The 23,128-nt window shown below is 57.8% G+C and overlaps 1 protein-coding gene across 4 annotated transcripts in view; it reads left to right on the top strand.

The window, feature by feature from the left end:
* ARHGEF7 (Rho guanine nucleotide exchange factor 7) overlaps positions 1-23,128 on the top strand; it is a 110,864-nt gene that overhangs the window by 29,670 nt on the left and 58,066 nt on the right. For 3 of the 4 annotated variants that reach the window (XM_040991134.1, XM_040991131.1, XM_040991132.1), the window contains one exon: positions 19,558-19,642. The exons of the other annotated variant lie outside the window; for it this stretch is intronic. In XM_040991134.1, coding sequence (XP_040847068.1) covers positions 19,558-19,642 — 85 coding nt within the window. The remainder of the gene's footprint in view (positions 1-19,557; positions 19,643-23,128) is intronic. 4 annotated transcript variants of the gene reach the window in all.

Below are 23,128 nucleotides of genomic sequence, written 5' to 3'. Positions count from 1 at the left end.
CGAGCTGGCTGATAGGACCTTGTCTTCACACTGCTGCAGGCTGGGCCCTGGGGGACCTTGTCTTCACACTGCTGCAGGCTGGGCCCTGGGGGACTGGGAGGACCTTGTCTTCACACTGCTGCAGGCTGGGCCCTGGGCCCTGGGGGACCTTGTCTTCACACTGCTGCAGGCTGGGCCCTGGGGGACCTTGTCTTCACACTGCTGCAGGCTGGGCCCTGGGGGACCTTGTCTTCACACTGCTGCAGGCTGGGCCCTGGGGGACCTTGTCTTCACACTGCTGCAGGCTGGGCCCTGGGCCCTGGGGGACCTTGTCTTCACACTGCTGCAGGCTGGGCCCTGGGGGACCTTGTCTTCACACTGCTGCAGGCTGGGCCCTGGGGGACCTTGTCTTCACACTGCTGCAGGCTGGGCCCTGGGGCCCTGGGGGACCTTGTCTTCACACTGCTGCAGGCTGGTCCCCTGGAGGACCTTGTCTTCACACTGCTGCAGGCTGGGCCCCTGGAGGACCTTGTCTTCACACTGCTGCAGGCTGGGCCCCTGGGGGACCTTGTCTTCACACTGCTGCAGGCTGGGCCCTGGGGGACTGGGAGGACCTTGTCTTCACACTGCTGCAGGCTGGGCCCTGGGGGACTGGGAGGACCTTGCTTTTCTGGTCTCTTGCTCTTTGATCCAACTTCTGCAGCTCCTGCGTTCAGGTGCTCCTGGCTTGCTTCAGCCTCCAGGCTTTTCTCACTTGGTACCCAGCTACCCCACAGCAGGTGAGCAAGTCACACCTGTCACACGTTTGTCAGCCAAGAAACCAGTTCATCCTAGATCAGGTAAATTACCACCGAAATTACCATTGGATGGAAGCATATGTAAGCGTTGATACAGCTCTGTTTGAAAGCGTCCTCATCTTTGCAACGTGATGGCCGTTTGTCCCGAGTTTGAGGGTAACAGGAAGGGTGCTCTCCAGCTCGCCGGCCTGCTTGGAGGTTAGGAGAGCCGTCCTCTGTGCCCTCCCCCCAGATTCGTTGGTTTCCTGGAATAATTGTCAAAAGCAGATGGAGTCAGCCATTCTTGAAGGCAAGAGAGGAGGCTTGTACATGACCTGGAGGGCCAGTTGGGACCTGAATTTAATGTGTTTTTTTCTTTTTAAAGACTTTTTTATTTGTTTATTTAAGATTTATTTATTTTTTACTTGAAAGACAGATTTTTAAAGAGGAAGTAAGGAAAGAAAGATCCTTGTCCACTGATTCACTCCCCAGTGCCTGTAATGGCAGAGCTGAGCTGATCTGAAGCCAGGTGCCAGGAGCCTCTTCTGGGTCTCCCACGGGGGTGCAGGGTCCCAAGGCTTTGGACCGTCCTCGACTGCTTTCCCAGGCCACAAGCAGGGAGCTGGATGGGAAGTGGAGCTGCTGGGATTAGAACCAGCACCTGTATGGGATCTCAGCGTGTATGAGGTGAGGATCTAGCCACTGGGCCATCCTGCCAGACACCTGAATTTAATGTTAATGAGGCTTTTCTGCTTGAGTGTGGAGTGTGGACTTCGACACAGCAGCTCAGAGGATGTCCCACACTGCGTCCCACACAGCTCCGTACACAGTCCCACAGAATGCTCCACTCAGAGTTCCACACAGTGTCCCACAGTCTCAGAGTCCCACAAGGCGTCCCACGGGTGCGGTCTCAGAGTCCCACAAGGCGTCCCACGGGTGCGGTCTCAGAGTCCCACAAGGCGTCCCCATGCGGTCACAGAGTACCACAGTGTCCCACGAGGCGCCCCCCATGGCCTCTGTCAAAGGCAGGCCGAACATTCCAGCTGGCAGGGAGCTGTGAGCTGGAGCCTGGTGCAGAAGCACGTGTCGGCCCCGCAGACGGGAATCCTCGTGGAATTGATCTTCCCAGCAACTTGGCACACTAGCTCGACGGAAGCGATAATTTTCAGAATTGCTTTTTGTTTATTTAACTGTTGTGCTGGAATGTGGCAATGGGCCAGAGCCCCAGGTGGCTCGGAACAGCTCTGCTGCTCTCCCGCCCTGACTCGGGGAGGCTGGGTTAATTTTTTTGTCTTCCGGTTCACTAGAGAATGAAATGTAGGCCAATAATCCCCATTCATATGAAGTGTATTAATTGGTGAGTAATTATCGGGTACAGTGTGTTGTGACACGGGAACACATCGTGAAGGATTTGGTCAAGCTAATTAATATAATCAGCCCATCACATGCGTTGCTACTTGCAACAGTTTTGAGATAATAGTAGCTGCGTCCTTGTCCTGTGAGATAATAGTAGCTGCGTCCTTGTTCTGTGCACCAGGTCCCTGCGACCTCCTTCCAGGGAGCTGCATGCCGGGTGCCTCTGGGCGTGTGCCTCGCTGTGTGTCTGTGCTGTCACGGCTTTCTCTGGCTTGTTTTGCCGACGTCCAGGTTGTTTCAGATGGCGGATTGCCTTCCCTTGGCGAGGTGGCCTGCGTCTCCGGGCCTGGGTCAGTGCTGCAGTATGTGCGGCTGGCTGGAGGGTAGGATGACTGGGTCACGTGGTCATTTTATTTTTAAGGTTTACAGATTTGTGTCTGTGTGTGAATGGCGTCGTGATAGGGAGGGAGGGAGAGACGAGAGAAGTTGATTCTCCGTGCTCTGGTTCACTTCCCAGTGGGCTGCAGCAGCTGGGACTGGTCCAGCGCAAGGCCGGGAGCCAGAATCCCACTGGGGAGGCAGGAGCCCACGTCCTCGGGGGTGTCACCGTGGATTACCTGGGATGCAAATGGGAATGTTGGTGTGGGATGTTCCTGTGACACAGTACTGGCCCTATTTTTAATTTTTTTTTTAAAGTTTATTTTTCTTGGAAAGGCAGATTTACAGAGAGAAGGTGAGACACGAGACTAAACTCCATCTGCTGGTGCTCTGCTGGCATGGCTATAGTAGCTGGCACTTGGCGAGGCTGAAGCCAGGAGTCTGGAGTTCCTCCAGGTCTCCCCTGTGGGTGCAGAACCCTGGCACTTGGGCTGTGCTCTGCTGCTTGCTCAGGCCACCAGCAGGGAGCTGGGTGGGCAGCAGAGTGGCTTGGAAGCAGTGCCCGTGTGGGTTACTGGTGCTGCAGGCAGTGGCTCTGCACCGCTCCCTGCAACGGTGCATTGCGGTTTGTTTGAGGCGCCCCGTGCTTTTTCAGCAGTGGCTAGTTTTCTGATTTCTATTGCCATCAGCAGTGTTGTGGCTTCCCTTTTCTCCCATCCTGACACTGCACGACTGTCTCATGTGCTCTGGTGTCAGTCCCTTTTTTCCTGTATCTGCGACCTCTGCTTTTTGGCCCCTTCTGGAGTGGCACTGCTTTCTTGTTCCCGAGGTGTCTCAGTCCCTTCTCCGTGGGCCTGTCGGCCTCTCCCCGACGTCGGCCTCCACGTCTTGTCTCCCGGTCTCGTCTCTGTTGAACGTTTTCTTCGCTGTATAGAGCTTTTCAGTTTGCTGAGCTCTCATTGGCCTGTCCGTGCGCTTTTAGAGGCATACTCAGAAGTCATTGTGCATTTAGTTGTGTGTTTTTAAAAAACATTGTTTCTGTTTGAAGGAGCCACAGAGGAGGGGGCAGATTTTATGTCCATTGGTTCACTCCTCAAATGGTTGTAATCTCCTGGGCTGGGCCAGGCGAGAGCCAGGAGCCAGGAGCCAGGAGTTTCCTGCAGGTATCTCACTGGAAACACTTGGGCTGTCCCTCCCAGGCCATCAGCAGCGGGCTGGACTGGAAGTGGGGCATCTGGGACATGAGCCAGTGCTCACATGGACTGCCTGCATGGTGGGCAGTGGCTTCACCCGCTGTCGGCCCATCATTGTTCAGTTTTGTTTTATTTTTTAAATTTCTCTGGTTTTAGGTCTTAGAGGTTAAACCTGCCTGCATTTGAGCACGTGTGAGATGAGAGTCTGCCTCCATGGTCTGGTGGGGTGGGTGCTGAAGGGCTGCTTGCACGTCCTCCCCAGCAGACCTCCCCATCTGTGCTGCAGGGGCAGGGCCTGCCCTGCTGTCCCACCCTGCTGTCCCTCCCTGCTGTCCCCAGGCTAGCCGCCAGAGCGCACCTGCCAGCCGTTGTAAGGACAGAGTGGCTCCGTGGAAAGTGCCTGGACTGTCTTGCAGCTTGCAGATCTGAACAGGTGCTGCTTGTCACTGTGAAGCTTGCTGGTTTGGGATACTTGGGTGACACTATGTGTGTTGTGGAAACCTTTACCAGTGGTCTTTGTTCCTAGTGAACAGTTAAAGAAATAGAGAAATACAAAGAAAAAATGTAAAATGCTACCATCCCAGGAAATGAGGTTAAAATTGGTGGTTATTTTTTTGTCCCTTCACGGCACATTTGTAAAGACACGTTTAAAGACACACCATCATAGTCTAGAAGAGGTTGTGTTTTGTGCCTTGCTGTGCTGTGTTCCCATGTGACACGGTTTGCTCACTTTAATGGCCCCTCTTGGCTCTGCTAAGTGACACTCATTTTTGGAGGGATACCTGTTTTCTAAGCGTGCACTGCTGTCACCAGTGGCTGCAGCCCGGTGGCTGTCTGTACAGCAGCTGAGCTGTGTCCCTCGCTGTGTCCTGCTCGGCCTCTCCTGCGGGCGTGGTGGTGGGCTCGGAGAGGCTCTTCGGGCTTCTGGAAAGAGCGAAGACCTGGGGGTTAGGGTGCCAGTTACTTGAAACTCGGGGCTTGTCAGCTGACAGGTCCCAGTGGATCTGTAGCACGTTTTTTAGGACTGGACATCCTCCCCAGGTGTTATTTTAGTTCCAGTTTCAGGCAGATGAGTATTTGATGAAGCTTGTTATTCTAAGTCTTCCCTGAAGAGTGAAGGCGCCGCGAGCCTGACGCGTGTTTGAGTCAGCCCGTTCTGGTCACGGGTGGATTTCTGTGACCAGCCTGACAGCTTTGAAGGGCTTCTTGGGACTCAGGGTGCGCTGGCTTACTGAATCAACTCTGTAAGCAGTTTATTCATGCCTTTCCCGGCTATCTTTTGTAAGTGAGTTCTCATTTGAAAAAGGCATCATTTGGGAGAAGTGAGTCCCTGTTTCTGTGTGTGAAGGCAACAGAAAGCTATGGTCAACAGAGGATGGCGGACAGCAGGCACTGATCATCTGCCCCAGCCAGGCGTTGGCAGCGAATCCCTGGGCAAATGGAGACCAAGGTGGACTGTGCCAGCCAGTGGATTCTGGAGAGATTTCATTGTGCCCAGAGTGGCAAGATCGGCAGCAGTTCGGATCTGTTGAACTATTGAACCCATTTGGGCGGTGCCCTTGGAGCGTGCCCCACATGGGGACCCTGGGTAGTTGGGAGGCTGGGGGCTTCTCCCTTTATCCCCCCCCTTCCGCCAGCTACAGGAAGGAAACGAGAGCATGTGGGAGCAATGACCTTAGGCACTTTCCTCCAGCCCCTGACCCTTTGCGCCTTCATCAAGTATGTCAAGATCATCAAAAATTGAAAAGTAATGAATTTTTAAAAAGGTGTGGTCGTACCTGCTGCAGGGCTGCCTGAGCGAGTGCTGCCCGCCTTCCATGGTAGACCTTGGTCCAGGGGGTCGCCTCCCCCGCCCCGGCCTCGCGCAGAGCTTTGGACGGCCAGCATTCTCCTTGTACACACGCAGTGTGGGTGGCATGTGACTTCGGACTTTCTATTAACTTCTGAACAAGTGAGAAGAAAAGGTAGTTAGGAGAGACTTAACAGTTATTTTGGGAGGCTGAAGTGGAGCTGCCCCATCACTTGCCAGATGCCGGTAGCAGGTGCGGCTGGCCGGCCTGAACTCCCTTGGCGAACCTGTGCGGGGGCAGAGACCTCACCACTTGGCCCGCGGGTCAGCATGCGCGAACCCAGGCCCCTCACTGTGGTGTGGGAGGGCGTGGGCTTCCCAGGGCCACAACTGACGTGTTCAGCGGTGAGCCAGGGACCTGCGCCAGTGTTTTACTTCTAAAGAAAAAGCATTTTGAAATCCATCGGACAGTGTCGGGACAGGGAAGACCCTGCCTGGGGCCTTAAGCAGGAGCTTGCTGGTGGACTCCAGTGGAGGTCGGATGTGGTCTGTTACTGAGATGGCCAGCAGGCGGGCCGCGCAGGCTCCTGTAGATGCTGACTGCCAGCTGTTCATCTGTGAGAGGGAGTTGTGGTGGGCTGCAGAGTCGGTCCTGCTAGGCCCGTGGACTTGGGCTTGGCTGAGTGTGGCGCAGATCTCTGGGGACTCTGGGCAGTGTGCTTGTGCAGTGGTGCGGCCGTGCAGCCTGGTCAGCTGGCTCAGGGTTGTGAGTTGGGTTTGCCTGTGCATGTTTTAGGTGACAGGAGAAGCACGTGAGCATCTTCACAGTCAGGCTGGTGGATGCTTTTCTGTCTGGAGAAGGCTCTGCTTCGTGATTCACGGCTGTGCAGCAGGAGGTGAGCTCTCTGCCTTGCTGGTCACTGCCCAGAGCCCCAGGCTGAGGGCCCTTTCCCTGGGTGCAGGGAGCTGGTTTGCCTGGGCTGGGGAATGAGGCCCTCGAGAACTCTGCTTTTCTGTGTGAGTGATCTGTGAGAACAGACTGGCCGTGGTTTCCTGTTGGACTGCCAGCCTCCCAGCCTGCTCTGTGACTGTGGCCCGAGTACGCAGTGGCACCAGAGCGTGAGTGCATGGCGCTGTGCACACGGGAGTCTGACAGTGAGGGGCTGGAGGCCTGAGCCTGTGCAAACACTGCGCGGCAGCCTGGATCCTGCCTTGCAGCCCTGGCTGCGTCGGTGCTCGGCCCTGGCGCTCCGGGCTTCCTGGGTCCTACGATGCCGGCTTGCCTCTGCAGGCTGCAGGGCTGTGTGGGCTCATTCTGGTGTAGTTGGCTGTCTGCCGCTGTGTGGCAAACAAAATAGAGGTTGTGGCCGTTGCAGGTGTGTGGAAGCCCAGCAGGCGGTTGGCTCACGGCCTGCGTGCCCCTTGGGGAGCAGACCTGTGGCCCAGCTCCTCTGCTGCTGCTTGCGCTGGGACAGCAGCCGGAGGGGAGAGGCCAGACAGGCCTTGCCTGCTTGGCAGTTATGCTCTGTGTGTAGCATGTTCTGTCCCAGGTGAGAGAGACGGGGACAGCCAGGCAGGCAGACACCATGGGTGAGTCCCGAGGGGTTCGGTGCATAGCTGGAGCACTGGACTGTAGTCGCGCTCCTCAGAGAAGCCTCGGGCGCTGCCTGCGCTGGGCTTTGACGTAATTAGTTTGGTGTTTGAAGCTGGGCTGCTGGTCCTTTAGATCAGGCTCTTGTGAGGAGTGGAGAGGAAGGACCCAGACTCTCCAGCACCTCCTGACACGCATGTGAAGCCCTAAGTCCTGTAAGAAGGGTGGGAGGGGGCCCGGCGCTGTAGCCTAGTGGCTTAAGTTCTTGCCTTGCACACAGAGGGATCCCATGTGGGCACTAGTTCTATTCCTGGCAGCCCTGCTTCCCTTCCAGTTCCCTGCCTTTGGCCTGGGAAAGCAGTCTAGGACAACCCAAAGCTTTGGGACCCTGCACCTGTGTGGGAGACTCAAAAGAGGCTCCTGGCTTGGGATCAGTTCAGCTCCAGCCGTTGCAGCCGCTTGGGGAGTGAATCATAGGGCGGAAGATCTTTCTCTCTGTACATCTGCCTTTCCAGTTAAAGAAAGGGTGCGCACACAGAAGGGCTGTGAGTGATGGGGCCAGTGTCCTTGCCCATGTAAAAGGTGGCTAGGGGTGAAGGAGGCCAAAGGGGGCCTCTTAGTCCTTCTTGCTTCTTTCCCAAAGGAGAGGCCAGGGCAAGATGGTGCTGCCTGGCACAGTGAGTGTGGGTGCTGGGGTCTGGCGCAGGGCTCGCAGCCCGGGCCCCGTCCTCTCTCTGCACCCACACTGGGCTGTCGGACTTCCCTGATGGCACAGAGCATGCGTTGGTGCTGTGCCATGCCTGAGAACCAGAACTGGCTGACATGCACTGCCCGCCGTGCCGCGGCCCGCCCGCTGCTTCCCCTGTGAGCTCTGAGCAGACCGCCTTTCCCCACTTGCCGTCTCTGCTCTGCCCCTACCCACCGACTCGGAAGCCCTGATGGGTTCAGGCTTGCTGTCTTGCAGGGGCAAGCTCTGTGGTCAGGCTGTCAGGTGACCCTGGTTAACCTGTGGGCAGGACTGGTGCCCAGGGCCGCCCGCAAGGCCCTCGCCCTGTTAGCCGTGTTCTGTCCTGATGGAATGCGATGTCTGCCCAGGTTGGAAGGGTCTTTCTGGCCTGCTGTGTGGTGGTCACAGGCGTTGACCGCTCCTTCTGCAGCATCCCCTGGGACCCTCACTGGAGGTGGTTGCTAGGTGGCACTTGGGCCTTGAACCTTCACCTCTGGTCAGCCAGGGCAGGTGAGGGTGTGTGGGCCACCACACTTGGAAGCTGTATGCATTATGGACTTGGGAAAGGAGTGTGTGTGTGTGCGTGTGTGTGTGTGTGTGTGAGAGACCTTCCAGCCTGGAGCCTGGAGCTCAGGTTTATGTGCTCGCACAGTGCAGGAGTCTGGTGCAGGCGGGCTGTGAACTGAGCTTCGTTCCTGTGGGTTGAACAGAATTAAGGGGGAAGGGAAGCAGCAGGTGCGCATGGCCACTTTCCATGTGAGAACACACGGCTCGGACAGCCGGGGGCAGGCGCAGCTTGGCAGCTCCTCAGAGCGGGCCCTGGGGTGGCCGTCCCGTGGCCGGGGGCAGGACTCCAGCTTCAGGGAGGTGGTGGCCGTTCCCAGGCGCTCCAGCAGAGCAGGTGGCCTCGCACACGCACTTCAGGAAGCATGTAGTGGATCAGGTTTCAGATCTGTAATAAGTAAGCTGCTGAGAGAGGGGTAATTTGCACCCTGCAACTGGAAGGAAATGTACTTCAGATCTGAAATGTGTAAATGCAGAGATGTCTTCCCTACGTCCTGTCACTCTGAGCGGCACAGCTTGACGGAAGCCCTGGGGCGGCACGGGAGAGGGGCGGCGGGCTGGGTGCGTGGGGTTGGTGAGCTTGGCGGGCACTGGGGCTGAGTGTGGAGTGCACTTTGGATTGTGAATGGTGACCTTGTCCAGGAGGAGAGATGTGGGCCTGCCCCCTGGCTCTCGGAATGTGTCCAGAATCTTGCTGGAAGCGGGAGGTCCCTGTGTGTGCTCGGAGAGGCGGGGATCATGGGTCCTCTGACCTGGGAGTTCCCCAAGTAGCCTGAGCCCCAGGAGGTCGGGGAGCGTGTGTGGGTTGTCCCTCGTAGGGTAGCACTTTTGTCTAGGTGGCTGTTTACTTACATACAGCTGCAGACTGCGGGTGGACTGTGGCTGCCTGAGCTGAGCGCTACCCAGGGCGAGGCCTGCAGGAGAGGGGCAGTGGCCCCGGGCCTAGGGAGGCAGAGGCGTCGGCATGTGGCCTCAGAGGGACGCCGGGTTGTGAGCACAGGACACTGCTGCTCCAGGTGACCGCGTCAGCTGGACCAGCAGGTGCTCTGGGGTTGAGGGACTGCCCGCAGGGACACTGGGGTTCTGAGTTGCCAGCACGCTGGAATTTCTCTCCCGTTGGGTGGTCCTGTCGTGGTTTGATGTCCGTCAACTGATGCCCCGGCTGTCAGAGGTGGAAGCATGGTGTGGCTACAAGGAGAGGCACAGGGCTGCCAGGGTGGGCTTCCATCCTGACCTGCCAGGGCGCCGAGGACTGCTTCCCTGAAGTGGCCTGGCCTGGAGCCAGGAACCACCTAGGGGAAGGCCGGCTGGTCTGTGGCTGTGACCTTCATGGCTGCTGCTGCTCTCGGTACTGGGCCCACGGCAGTGGGACGAGGGGCTGTTGTAGTGGCCGACAGGGTTCTCTGGGCGGCAGAGGAAGCGGGCTTCAGGGGAATGTTGACCCTTTGTCTCGGGTTCTAGGCCTGGTCAGTGTGGATGGCTTCCCAGACACCTGCCCAAATGTGTGAGAAAGTGGGTTTTGTTTTTAAGTTAGGTGGAATTAAGTGACAATGCTGAATTTTTCTTGATTTACTCTGTGGTTTGAATTACACGCAGGAGGATGTCATTCTTCAGTTTTGGGATTCCTCCTGAATGAGAGAAGGAACACGGAACTCTGTCAGCCTGGGACAACGCTGGGCGCACAGGGTTGAGGGTGGACAGCGTGCTGCTTGGCTGTCGGGGGACCCTCTGGTCCCTCCAGGCTGGAGCGGGTGGCGTCTCCCCAATGGTGTGTCTGGGCTGCTGGCCTCCTGAACACCCAGCCTGTGCTGGTGAAGGTGACAGAGCCCAGGGTCCCACTGCTGTGCTGTGCTTGGGCTCCAGTGGCATCTGGCTGGGCGTGTGGATGCTGCCTTGTCTGGGGGAACCGGAAGCTTCTCTTGGCACCTTTATCTTTTGTTGTGAGTACAGGGCTGGCCGTTTGACATCTGTGGCTGTGGTGACTGTGTGCTGTGCTCCCTGGGCCTTCCCTGCAGGGCACAAGGCTGGCACAGCGCTCCCAGGGTTGGTGTGGCACTTCTGGGTAGAGTTGCCCTTCTGTTGGCTTCCTTTCAGCAGGTCTAGTAGTATGTCAGTGTGTTAGGGCAGCCATGGTCAGTCCCCAAAGTGGTGGCAGTCAGTCCTTGGTGTTGGGGGACTCCTCGAGGCTCACCAGGCACTCTTTCTGGGGCTGCTCCAATTTTGTCCCCTCCCCGGCCTCTGGCCTTTCCCAAACCTCATTGCAGCTGCATGTGGCGTTCCCTGGCCCCTGGGGAGGGATGGGAGGTGTGTTCACTGTGGCCCGTCTGAGACAGAGTGACGTAGAGGCCGTTCATTGGCTGCTTCACTCCCCGAGTGGCCTTGCTGGCTGGTGGTGTTAAGTCAAGCCTAAGCCAGGAGCCAGGAGCTCCAGCCAGCTCTCCCACGTGGGTGCATGGCCCAAGCACTGGCTCATCTGCTGCCTTCCTGGGCTGTTTGCAGGGAGCTGGATGGGAAGTGGAGCAGCCAAGGATACAAGCGGGCACCCAGATGGGATGCCAGGCAGCGGCTTTAGCTGCCACAGCGAGCGGTGGCCCCTTCCGATTTTATTTACCTATTTTCCATTTCATTTGAAATTGAGGACTTGTAGAGAGGAATCTGGGTTGGCAGGTTTGCTCCCCTGGACTTGACCGGTTGGAGGTCAGGAGCTCAGTACTCCATCCACGTGTCTTGTGGCTGAAGGGACCCAGCTGCGTGAGCTGTCACGTCCTGTGTCCCAGCAAGCCCGCCAGCGGGCTGACAGGGTGCTGAGCTGCGCCTCGTCTTTGACACGACTGTTGCAGCGTCGCCCCAGCCCACCCCTCACCTGGATCAGCAGGTGTAGACTGTGCAGTGCCCTGGGGACCCTGGCATGCAGGACAGCCCTCCCCTGGCTGGCATTGTGACCCATCTCTGGAAGGCGCGTTTCCCTGCCCGAGGTAAGGTGGACAGGTGGGCTGGTGGCTGTGTGCATGCGGGCGTGGCCCAGCGGGCCTGGACGCGGGTCTTCTCTGCCTGTCCCTGTCCCTGCAGGTGGAAGGGGCGTGGCTGGAGCAGCTTTCTGGGGACCATCTGAAGCCAGTGGTGGTTCTTTTTTCCATGACGTGTTCCCTTCCCCAGACTTGACTCATACCTGCTTCTCCTTTTACCCTGAAGTAAGTTGGGAACGTGTCGGACGAAGGTGCTGTAGTGGATCGCTTCCATCGTCAGACGTTAATTTTACCCTGGCGTGTAGGAGTAGGCGGGGCTAAGGGCAGGAGCCGGAGGGAAGCTTCCCGCTGGCTCCCGTTACCCATCTCCCAGCCCTGTGCACCGTGGCCTGACATTCAGCATTCACTTTTATTTGTTCTCGCTCTAAACTCAGATTTCATTTGACAGTGTTGTAGGACAGAACTTTATTTTTAAATTTCACAAGCCACACGCCAGACCTGTGTCAAAAGTGACAGTAGAAAATAGCTTGTCCCTAAAGTCACAGGGGAGCTGTGCTGGCTTGAGGCGTTTAGAATGGTGCGCTGTCCCTTGCTGTCCCCTGCTGTCCCCTGCTGCAGGGCCTCCCCAGGCCTGAGGTGGTAGGTGGCTGGGCGGCGAGGGGCCAGGACCGTGTCCTAAGGTCCCTGCTCTTGTCTGCATGGTGTCTGAGCCAGTGTGTCGGTGTTGCAGGGGGTTGTGTGAAGTCGGTCGCAGTAAGAGCTGCTCACTCGGGAGACATCTCTGTGTGGCCGGTGTATGCTAGTGTCTGCTTTGTCATGTCAGCTCCCTGGGCTGGCTGTGCCCCCGGGCCGGCTCCCTGGGCTGGCTGTGTCCCCGGGTCGGCTCCCTGGGCTGGCTGTGCCCCCGGGCCAGCTCCCTGGGCTGGCTGTGTCCCCGGGTCAGCTCCCTGGGCTGGCTGTGCCCCCGGGCCAGCTCCCTGGGCTGGCTGTGTCCCCGGGTCAGCTCCCTGGGCTGGCTGTGCCCCCGGGCCAGCTCCCTGGGCTGGCTGTGTCCCCGGGTCAGCTCCCTGGGCTGGCTGGGCCCACATGTCCAGGTTGGCATATTGGCTGCCATGGTGTGAGTTCCTGTTCTGTCTTCTGGGGTGGGATGACGACTGAGGTTCCTGGGGGAGCTAGGAGCTGGGGTCTGAGGCCCGGGGCTGAGAGCCAGCATCCTGGCAGCCCACACGGAAGCAGAGGCAGCTTTGTGGTTCCGGGTTGGGTTTGGCCGTCCTTTGCTTGGGAGTCACATTCACCAATAGTGGCTGTTTTTCTTTTAAAAGCTAGTTGGAATCAGGTTCATTTGCTTACAATGGGAACATTTTAACATTTAAGATTTAAATGGCACATAGCAACTTATTTTGTGATGCAAAGCTTGCCTTTATTGTCATGTGGAACATATGCCTGATTTTCAATGTTGCTTCTGAATTTGGGAACCAAGGGAGGCAAACAGGCTAATATGGGGTATAGATTGGGGAACCACTTAGCTCTCACTAAGTGGGGCCTGGAGCGATAGCCTAGTGGCTAAATCCTCTCCTGGAAACTGATCCCATATGGGCGCCAGGTTGGTGTCCCAGAGGCTCTACTTCCCTTGCAGTTCTCTGCTTGTGGGGCCCATAGCCTTGGGCCCCTGTACGCACATGGGAGGCCCGGAAGAGGCTCCTGGCTTCAGATCAGCTCAGCTCTGGCTGTTGCAGCCACAGGAAGATCTTTCTGTCTCTCTTTCTCTCTGAAAAAATCTGCCTTTACAATCAAAATACATAAATTATATATATATATGTTTTTTTTCTTTTGTTTTTTTAAAATCTAAGTAGCTAGTCTTGCGGTGTGCTGGTGAGAACCACTGTGTGCCTGAATTGCTGGCTCCCACAGACGTAGTCCTGTGTCCTGGATGTGAGCTCGCTGCTGGTGATGGTCTGTAGAGCATGGGAGCTGGCTCGTGTGTTCAGGCCTCTGCCTACCACTTAGAAGCCTCGGCTGAGGCTCCAGCCATGGCGTGGCCTAGGATTGGCTGTTGGGCCATCCAGGGCGTGAACCAGCGGACGGCCGTTCTTTATAATTGTGACTTTCAAATAGGTAAATCTTTTATTTTTTAAATTTTATTATATATATATATTTTTTTTTTCATTTAAAAAATTTTTGACAATCTTTACATAGTTAATTTGGGTAAAAAGGTTCAAGGGCTACAGGAAAGTGGGTAAGATTATTATTTCCGTATTGTTTCCTTCATGTGTCTGAGGTAAATGGGGATATTAAGGGAGAAGTCCCACCCGGTTTCCCACCCACCCCAACCCCCGTATGTGGGGCATGCTCTGAGATACTCGCTCAGGTGGTTTCGATAGTTCACCAGTTATGAATCACTGCCAATCTCGCCCCTCCAAACACGATGAGGTCGTTGAAGAATCCACTGATTGACATTGTCCATCAGAGCGTCTCCATTTGCCCCGTATTTTGGTGCCAACATATGGTTGAGATGGTTGATTGACTTGATCCGTCTTCTGTCCTTTCATGGTTAGGGTTCTGAGTCCGGCAGTTCGAGCCTTAAAAAAAATCTCACTCTCAGTAAGGTTTCCTGTAGTTTCTTTGGGAGTCCCTGGCGAGGGTGGTAGCTGTGTCACCCCAAGGGTGACTGCGACACCCCGAGGGTGATTGCGACACCCCGTGTGTCCCTGGCAAGGGTGGCAGCTGTGTCCTTACCTGTCTCTTTCTCCCTCCTGCAAGGAGAGCCCTGCTCTCCTGCAGACTCCGTGTCATCCCGTGATGTACCCTGGGCCACAGAGGCCGTGTCTGCCTGCTGCGACCCTGGCCCTGCTGTCTGTCCCGCCTGCCCCACGAGGACGGAAAGAGCTGTGATCTGGCAGCAGCAGGGGTCGCACTGTGTTGTGGGCACAGGCTCAGTTCCCTGCATCTTTCCAACCAGCTTCAGCAGCTCCTCTGAGGAGCTCTGCTGGGGTGACCCTGAGCCGTTGTCCCCCAGTGAAGCTACGTGTGTGCTTGGGACAGGCGGCTTGTGGGGTGCCATGGAGAAGGAGACGGGGATGTGGCCTGGGCCTTGCCCTGCCTTTGCACCGGTTCAGCCTGCATCCTGGTGTCTGGGTGTCTGTGTGCCATGTTCCTGGAGGGCAGAGCTTGCCTCTCCCTGTCTTCCTGAGCCTGAGACCCAGCCTCAGGACCAGGCAGCACTCCCGCACTGTGGCTACAGCCACCTTGTCACTTGTTGCTGCCTGTGACCCCAGGCCTCCCCTTCCTGGGCACAGCAGCACCCTGTGGTGGGAGGAGCCCCAAGGCTCACGGCTCAGTTGCTGTGCCCCTGCTCTCCTGGGTGCAGCCTGTGGCAGGGGCAGCCGAGCAGACTCGTCCCCTGGGTCGGCCCCCGTGAGCTCCTCTTCTGTTGCTCGTCTGGGTTCCGACTTTGGGCTCTGACTCTGGGTGCCCTGCCATACCTCTGTGCCCCAGCCTGGTTTTGCAGTGGCCTAGTGTTGTGTAGCAGCTGCCCCTGCTGTTGGCTGAAGCCAGCACACTGGGCCCCACTGTGGTTCCTGTGTGTACAGCTTCGCCCTACGCACGTGCCACCATGCTTGTCCTCAGGTTTGTCTTGCGTGAGGTGGGATTGAGCACAGCCTGCTCGTGCGGTGGACCAGGGATATGTTCTCTGTGCCCCAGGCTGACCCCTGCAGCTGGGCCAGCGATCTGAGGTGTCCCCCCATCAGGAATGCAGTGGAGATGCGTGGAGGGGCCTGCTGAGCTCACTGCCGGTGCCCTGCTGCTGCTGTAGAATGTTGCACTGGCCAGCCTGTGCTGCACGCAGTGGTTGCTGGCAGGTGTGTGGCCGGCCCATGCAGTCCCCACTCGTGGTCCTCGGAGGTGGGGAGGCCGTGGGGTTGGCCTGCACAGCCGTTCCTCCTGGTGGAGCTTATCTGGGGCAGCTCTCCTCTCCCTCAGTCTCTTCCTGGGCTGGGTAGGGTTGAGGGGACAGGGGAAAGAGGAGGCTGCCTGCCTGATCCTGCTTGAGACTTGGGGGCGTGGCTGTCCGTTTCCTGGGCACTGCTCCGTGGTTTGGGGACGGGTGCAGTTGGAGGTGGCTCTGATCCCCATGGCCTCGTGGGGAGAGATCGGGCTAGGGCAGGATCCCAGGGCATAGTGGAAGTGTGGGGTGTTGAGAAGGTCCAGCTGTCATGGCTGAAAGGTGGGGGTAGCCACTGAGTATGTGGCAGGGCTGGGTGTGGAAGCAGGCGTGTGGGCTGTGGTTGTGATGCGTGTGTGTGTAAGTGTGTATCCCACTCAGACACCCACTGAGGACACCCACTGACCTAAGAGCACTCCTCTGAGTGGCCCTGGCCACGGTGGGTGTTTGGGCGTGCAGAGCCCCCTCTGTCTCTTAAATAAATAAATATGACTTAAAAAAACACCTCATTTTCTTTTTCTGGATATGCTTACGTATTTCAGCTTGAATGTTTGGTAGGGCAGTGAGCTCTCGTGGGGGGAATGGGTGGTGTCAGCTCCTGCTTCCCCTCCTGGCACCTCCTGTCTCAGGCAGTAGGAGGGACCCAGTCCCCCGTGGGAGTTGGTGCCCCGTGCTGCCTGCTCCCCTGCAGACTCGCTAGCAAGTATTGCACCCACCGTGGCGCCCGTGGCCCTCGGTCCCGGCTGCTCGGGGCCGAGTACTCACTGTGTGTTCTTATGAAACATTTACTTCTATTGAAAGTAAAAGGAGCTGTGGAAAGCAGATTGAATAGGAGATTTTTTCTATAAAACTAGTAGAAAATTAGTGTTGAAGATACTGGCTTATCATAGGACGCTTGCCTGAAGTGTGAGATGTGCCCAGCTGGTTCAGTCTAAGGTGTAGAGGGTGTTTGGTGTCCTGGCCCTGTGTGTCTGTCCACATCTGGCCAGCTGGTGGCCTCTCAGATCTCCCCTGGGGAGTTGTGTCCATTTCCGGCCCCTTGCCTTAGGCACTCAAGTACAGGAACTGAGGGACACCTGGAGGAGGGGGCTGAGAGGCAGCGTGCCCAGCCCTTGGGGGTGGCAGCTGTGGTCAGGAGTGCTGACGCCCCCACTTCCCTGACGGCTCTCGCCATGGCCGGGCTGTCTGGCCGCCCTGCCCGCTCCCCCGACGGCTCTCGCCACGGCTGGGCTGTCTGGCCGCCCTGCCTGCTCCCCCGACGGCTCTCGTCACGGCCGGGCTGTCTCATCGTGCCGTTTCCTCTTGGTTCCATCGTTGCAGCTTCTCTGGGTTCCGAGTTCAGGCTGTCTGGAGGGTGCTTCAGCTTGAGTGTTTTTAGCTAAGAATGCATCTTTCCGCTCCATGGCGAGTGCTGGCCTTGTCTCATTGTTGTATGTCCTGTTGAGAAGTGTGTCCGCTACATTCTGATGTCACAGTGAAGGCCATTGGTGGGCAGGCTCAGCCAGTCAGCGGCTCCTGGTCCTCAAGCAAGGAAGACTTATAAGCCTGGAATAACAGGAAGCACCTCCTCTGTGACATCCTGTTGTTCTCAGTTCGGTGACTCCTCGGTCTGGCCACCATGAAGGTTAGTAGGAACTTAAATTTGTGTTTCTTCTTTGTAGAATGTGGTTTGAGGTTCCTAGCTGTAGAATAAGACCCCAAAACAATAATGGAAAAAAGTTTGCATTGTCTTCTTTAAACAGCGTGGTCTTTGTGCAGTTGTTCAGGGTGGTAACACTTTTTATGCTTTTTTAACATGACTTTTTAACTCATTTTTGTCTCTTGGAAATGAGGGTGGACATTGATTTGTGTTAGAAGTTCATCTTCCCTGGCAGTCCAGCCTGTGAATCCCAGGCTGGTGGGATTGCACGGTCTGCCTCATGGAGGAAGGCCCTGGCTGCTGTGGCCTCTGCACTGGAAATGGCGTCAGGAAGCAGGTGGCGGTGGCGGCTCTCCCGCCCACCCCAGAGTCGAGTCAACTCTAGTCTGACGCTGCTCCTCTGGTAGCTGCCTTAAAAAAAAATCTTAAATGTATTTGAAAGGCGGAGCCACAAAGAGCTCCCCACTGATGGTTCGTCTTCCTAAGCACCTACAGTCAGAGTGGATGGGCTGCCACAAGGAGCTGGGCGCCCCCTCGGGCTGCAGCAAGGAGCCGGGCGCCTCCTCAGGCTGCAGCAAGGAGCCGGGTGCCTCCTCGGGCTGCCACAAGGAGCCAGGCGCCCCCTCGGGGGTGGTGGGGTCCCGTCCTTGTCACCTGCTGCTCCCACTGTGCGTGTGAACAGGAAGCTGGATTGGAAGTGGAGCTGCAAGGCAGGTATCCCCAGTGATGGCCTTACCCTGCCATCAAAGGCCAAGTGCCTCCCGGCCTCTGGAGGTGGTTTCCAGTTCTGTGATTGTGGTTCCAAGTTTATGAATAATTAAATAACCATGGACTACTTTGGTTCACAAACTCTGGCCAGAACCGCTGGTGGGGGTGGCTGAGGGCGGTAGGGGCAGTGTTGGCCCTCACTGGAGTTGGTTTTCTCAAGGTCTCCTGATGGAAGCTGAGCTTGTGCAGACAACCCCAGAGGCTGCTGGGGCGAATGTTCCTGTCCTGCGGTGAGGGGCCATGCTGCCTCTATAGACCTCATGGGCAGTGCAGGTGGACCAGGAGCCAGTAGCATATGTGAGGCACCCAGCCCAGGGCTCAGGCACTCAGGAAGTGAGACGGAGGGGCCAGCCTGTAGGCGTCAGCTGGGAGGGAGCCGGGAGCCGGGAACCGGGAGCAGGGGCAGGAAGTTCCTGTTGAACCCTATGTGGTGGGGGCCGGGAGCAGGAGCAGGGGCAGAGGCAGGGGTAGGGGCAGGGGTAGGGGCAGGGGCAGGGGCAGGAGCAGTGGCTGGGGCTGGGGCAGGGGCAGGGGCAGGAGCAGGGGCAGGAGCAGGGGCAGTGGCTGGGGCAGGGAGTTCCTGCTGAGCCCTATGCAGTGGGGGCGGGGGCAGGAGCAGGGAGTTCTCACTGAGCCCTATATGGTGGGAGCAGGGGCAGGAGCAGTGGCAGGGGCAGGAGCAGGGGCAGGGGCAGGGGCAGGAGCAGGGGCAGTGGCTGGGGCAGGGAGTTCCTGCTGAACCCTATGTGGTGGGGGCGGGGGCAGGGGCAGGAGCAGGGGCAGGGGCAGGAGCAGGGGCAGGGGCAGGGAGTTCTCACTGAGCCCTATATGGTGGGAGCAGGAGCAGGGGCAGTGGCAGGGGCAGGGGCAGGGGCAGGGGCAGGGAGTTCTCACTGAGCCCTATATGGTGGGAGCAGGGGCAGGGGCAGTGGCAGGGGCAGGAGCAGTGGCAGGGGCAGGGAGTTCTCACTGAGCCCTATATGGTGGGAGCACGGGCAGGAGCCGGGGCAGGAGCAGGGGCAGGGGCAGGAGCAGTGGCAGGGGCAGGGGCAGGGGCAGGGGCAGGGAGTTCTCACTGAGCCCTATATGGTGGGAGCAGGGGCAGGGGCAGTGGCAGGGGCAGGGGCAGGGAGTTCTCACTGAGCCCTATATGGTGGGAGCAGGGGCAGGAGCAGGGGCAGGGGCAGGAGCAGTGGCAGGGGCAGTGGCTGGGGCAGGGAGTTCCTGCTGAGCCCTATGCGGTGGGGGCGGGGGCAGGGGCTGGGAGTTCCTGCTGGGGGACTGTGGTGACAGAGGACCTGGAGGAGTCCAGTGCTCTGTGGCAGTGAGAAGCGGGTCGGGCTGGGATACACGGGCTGTCTGATGAAGATTTCCCTCATGGTTTTTCTGGGTTGTGGGTGATTTGACAGTTGCAGTTATGCTGGGAGACAGTGTTTGGTGACATAAAGCTGTCCGTAGCAGTGTTTGGAGCGAGTGTATTTGAACGTGTGTGTGTGTGTGCGTGTGTGCCCGTGCCCGTCACAAGCCCCGGGCTCACCAGCTCGTGTTTGTTATCTCCTAGCCCTGGGAGGTGCCATATGCCTCTGCGCATGTGCATCGGGACCCAGGGCCGACAGGCGGGTGGCTCACGTCAAGTCTGAGGCCATTGCAGGGCTGTGTGCCCTGGGTTGGTGCCCCAGCCTCCCCCAGCTACTTCAGGGTCAGGTGCTGAGCCCCTCTTGTGCTGCCGTGGGCTGTGGAGCTCACCCGTGCTGGACAGGGCTCACCCGAGGGCTGCAATGGGACTGCTGTGTCCAGGCAAAGCGCCACGCCTGGCCTCGACAGTGATCTTGTCACGTGTGCCTTTGAACACAGGACTCTCCTAATCGTGCCTGTTTTTTTCTTTCAGACGTTTGACGCGAATGATCTGTACCAGGGGCAGAACTTTAGCAAGGTCCTCAGCTCCTTGGTGACTCTGAATAAAGTAACAGCAGGTGAGGCTCTTAACAGAACTCTAAGGGTCAGGCCCCAGGCCACAGCTGTCTGCTGAGTGAATGATGGGCCCCAGGCCACAGCTGTCTGCTGAGTGAGTGATGTGTCGGGCCCCAGGCCACAGCTGTCTGCTGAGTGAGTGGTGGGCCCCAGGCCCCAGGCCACAGCTGTCTGCTGAGTGAGTGGTGGGCCCCAGGCCCCAGGCCACAGCTGTCTGCTGAGTGAGTGATGGGCCCCAGGCCCCAGGCCACAGCTGTCTGCTGAGTGAGTGATGGGCCCCAGGCCCCAGGCCACAGCTGTCTGCTGAGTGAGTGATGGGCCCCAGGCCTCAGCTGTCTGCTGAGTGAGTGATGGGCCCCAGGCCACAGCTGTCTGCTGAGTGAGTGATGGGCCCCAGGCCCCAGGCCACAGCTATCTGCTGAGTGAGTGATGGGCCCCAGGCCCCAGGCCACAGCTGTCTGCTGAGTGAATGATGGGTCGGGCCCCAGGCCACAGCTGTCTGCTGAGTGAGTGATGGGTCGGGCCCCAGGCCACAGCTGTCTGCTGAGTGAATGATGTGTCAGGCCCCAGGCCACAGCTGTCTGCTGAGTGAGTGATGGATCGAGTCCCACGAGTCCCACGCCACAGCTGTCTGCTGAGTGAATGATGGGTCGGGCCCCAGGCCACAGCTGTCTGCTGAGTGAGTGATGGGCCCCAGGCCACAGCTGTCTGCTGAGTGAGTGGTGGGCCCCAGGCCCCAGGCCACAGCTGTCTGCTGAGTGAGTGATGGGCCCCAGGCCACAGCTGTCTGCTGAGTGAGTGATGGGCCCCAGGCCCCAGGCCACAGCTGTCTGCTGAGTGAGTGACTGGATTCGGAGATGCTCCGCTGGGTTATACTCTCTTCTTCCTCGTCAGAATTGGTCTGTGTCTTTTTTTAAAGATTGTATTTATTTGAAAGAGTTAAGAGAATTTAAGAGATAGCGATTCTCATCTGCTGGTTCCCTGCACAGATATCTGGCTGACTTGGCCAGGACTTGGCCAGGCTGAAGCCAGGCCCCTGCAACTTCCACCTGGGGCGGGTACTTGGGCCGAGGCAGCCTGGCCACTTTCCCAGCCACGTTAGCGGACGGGCCGCTGGGAGCTGCAGCGGTGCCTGTGTGGGATTCAGGGGCTCCACAGTGCCAGCGCCACGATGTTGATCCTTAGGACCTCTGGTGGGTGCCAGGGTTTTCCTTTCTGTGGGTGATTTTCTCGTCTGAACATGTGGCACAGATGTGTCCTCGACATGGTGTGTTCTGTCCCAGGCTTGGCCTCTCCCTGGGGTTTTTGACGCTGTGTTGGTGAAAGCTTCTTTTGGGGAGCAGTACAGTTTTGAGTTGTGCTCACGATGAGGGAAGGGCCACTGGACTGGTGCATAGACTGGTATCTATGATACCCTGAGGGCTGGCAGCCCCGGCACAGGTGGCTGGTTGGTCGACTGTGTGGTCATTGAAATGGGTGGCTCTGGTGAACCCTCTGTCCACAGGCTGGAGGGGAGTCCCTCTGGCTGATTCCCTCATGGCAGTTGGGGACTCCAGTCAGAAGAAATGTCCATGCTGCCTTGTCTGTCGGCCTGACGGCTGCAAGGTGTACGGCCATGGGGCGGGAACCTGAGGTTTACTCTCCCGGCCTCCTTCCTCAGCTTGTCTGGCCTGCTCCTTGGGGCATGGGTGCGGGCAGGAGGGACTGGGCCTTGGGTTGTTGGGGCACTGGTCCTGTCAGCATACATGTGCTGCACTGTGTCTGCCTGCAGTGCCCCTGCCTGGGCAGATCCTTGGCTGCATGGGGACCTGCATGGTGTCGCTGCAAGGTAAGTATTTGAAGGGGCGGAATACAAAGCCAGGTGTAAATTATTTAGATCTCACGCAGCCGTTTGTGGCATGTCATAATGGTGATGAGTTAGTGAAGCGGCCTTCTTTGCACCTTTGCTTTCAGAATGCCACCTTTAGTGGGGACGGACATGAGGACGAGGACTGAGCCTGCACGTCTAGGGGGCGGGGACGGACGTGAGGACTGAGCCTGCACGTCTGGGGGGGGTGATGGAAGCACGCTTGCTAGTATTTACCTGGAGACTTGGGTCGTCCCCTGTCTCCTGGCCACATGGTGTCCTTCCGGAGCTGTTTCAGCAATTGTGTGGACCTCTACATGTTTGCATGACAAGTGAGTGAGTGAAGAGAGGTCTCTGGCTTCGGACAGGAGTAGCCCAGGTGAGTCTCCAGAGAATCCTTGCTCTGCCTGCAATGTGCTTCCTGGGAAGGAAGGCAGAGCGTCTTGCACCCTGTCCTCTGCCTGCCAGTTGTACATGGAGGTGGCTCAGAGTGTCAGTGAGGCTCCACAGCTGGGCTTTGCTGCACTGCAGTGGGCTTGATGTGAGATGGGTTTCCTGCGAGAGATGGAGGTCGAGAGAGGCTGTCCCCAGCCTGAAGGCACTAACGGCTGTGGCATGCGAGGTGTAGAATAAAGGGGCGCCTTAGGGACCGAGGACGTTGGTGCTCTCTGGCACGCTCAGGCCAAGTGTTCCCATGTTTCTTTCTGTTGGCTGTTTACTGTCGGCATTCTGAATCGGAGGTGGAAGTGACTCAGCCTACAGGAGCCACTCCGCAGCAGACAGACTCGGTCAAGGAGTTAGATAAGCATTTGCCTCCTGTTTGGATGGCTTGGGCACACCAGCTCAGTTCTCAGGGTGCCTTCTTGTGCTGGGTTGCGTAAGGGTTTCTCTGTGTGCAGAGCCTGCAGGAGGCAGCCCCGCGGCTGGGGCTGTGCTCTGTGCAAATCTGTACGCTCTAAGCAGGATGGGCCTGAGTGTAGGGCCCCTAGAGAGGCTTTGAGGGAGTCCTTGCAGCCCTGCCCAGCCCAGAGCTGGTTTTCTGGGAGGAGGAGGGACTCGGGCGGGTCTTGTCCCCTATGAGCACAGCAGCCGTGAGGCCAAGGTGCTGCGATGCACTAGGATGTCCACATGCTGGCAGTTTGCTTAGAACTTGGAAGATTGCTTGCTGTACCAGTCTGTCCGGAACTTCTGGGCGAGTCCCTGTGGCTCCTGCCGTGGCCGGGCGTGGCACTGGAGCAGTGGGGTTTCTGCGGGCCAGCCCTGTGGCTCCTGCCATGGGCACGGTGCCATGGGGCAAAAGGGGTTCATGGGCTCCACATTTATTCAGTCTACTCTTGTGAGAGACAATGGCTAACTTCTTGCTGGTAGAGTCTGGTGTGAGGAGCATGTGAGTGGAAGCCTGCCCGGCAAGGTGAGGTGAGGCAGCCACGCTGCCTCTGTGTTGAGGATGTAGTGCTGGGTGCTCCCCAGCTGCTGGAAGCTCAGGGAGTTTGGATGATCTTTTTTGCAAGGTGCTTTTTAAAAGTTTTTAAAAGATTTATTTGTTTTTTATTGGGAAGGCAGATTTACAGAGACAAGGAGAGAAAGAAAGATCTTCTGTCCACTGGTTCGCTCCCCAAGTAGCTGCAGTGGGTGGAGCTGA

This window comes from Ochotona curzoniae, unplaced genomic scaffold, assembly GCF_017591425.1.
Source record: "Ochotona curzoniae isolate NIBS_2020 unplaced genomic scaffold, NIBS_Ocur_1.0 contig_64, whole genome shotgun sequence".
NCBI classification, from domain to species: domain Eukaryota; kingdom Metazoa; phylum Chordata; class Mammalia; order Lagomorpha; family Ochotonidae; genus Ochotona; species Ochotona curzoniae.
The sequence above is the reverse complement of the archived record's forward strand: the minus strand, read 5'-3'. Positions and strand labels throughout refer to the sequence as shown.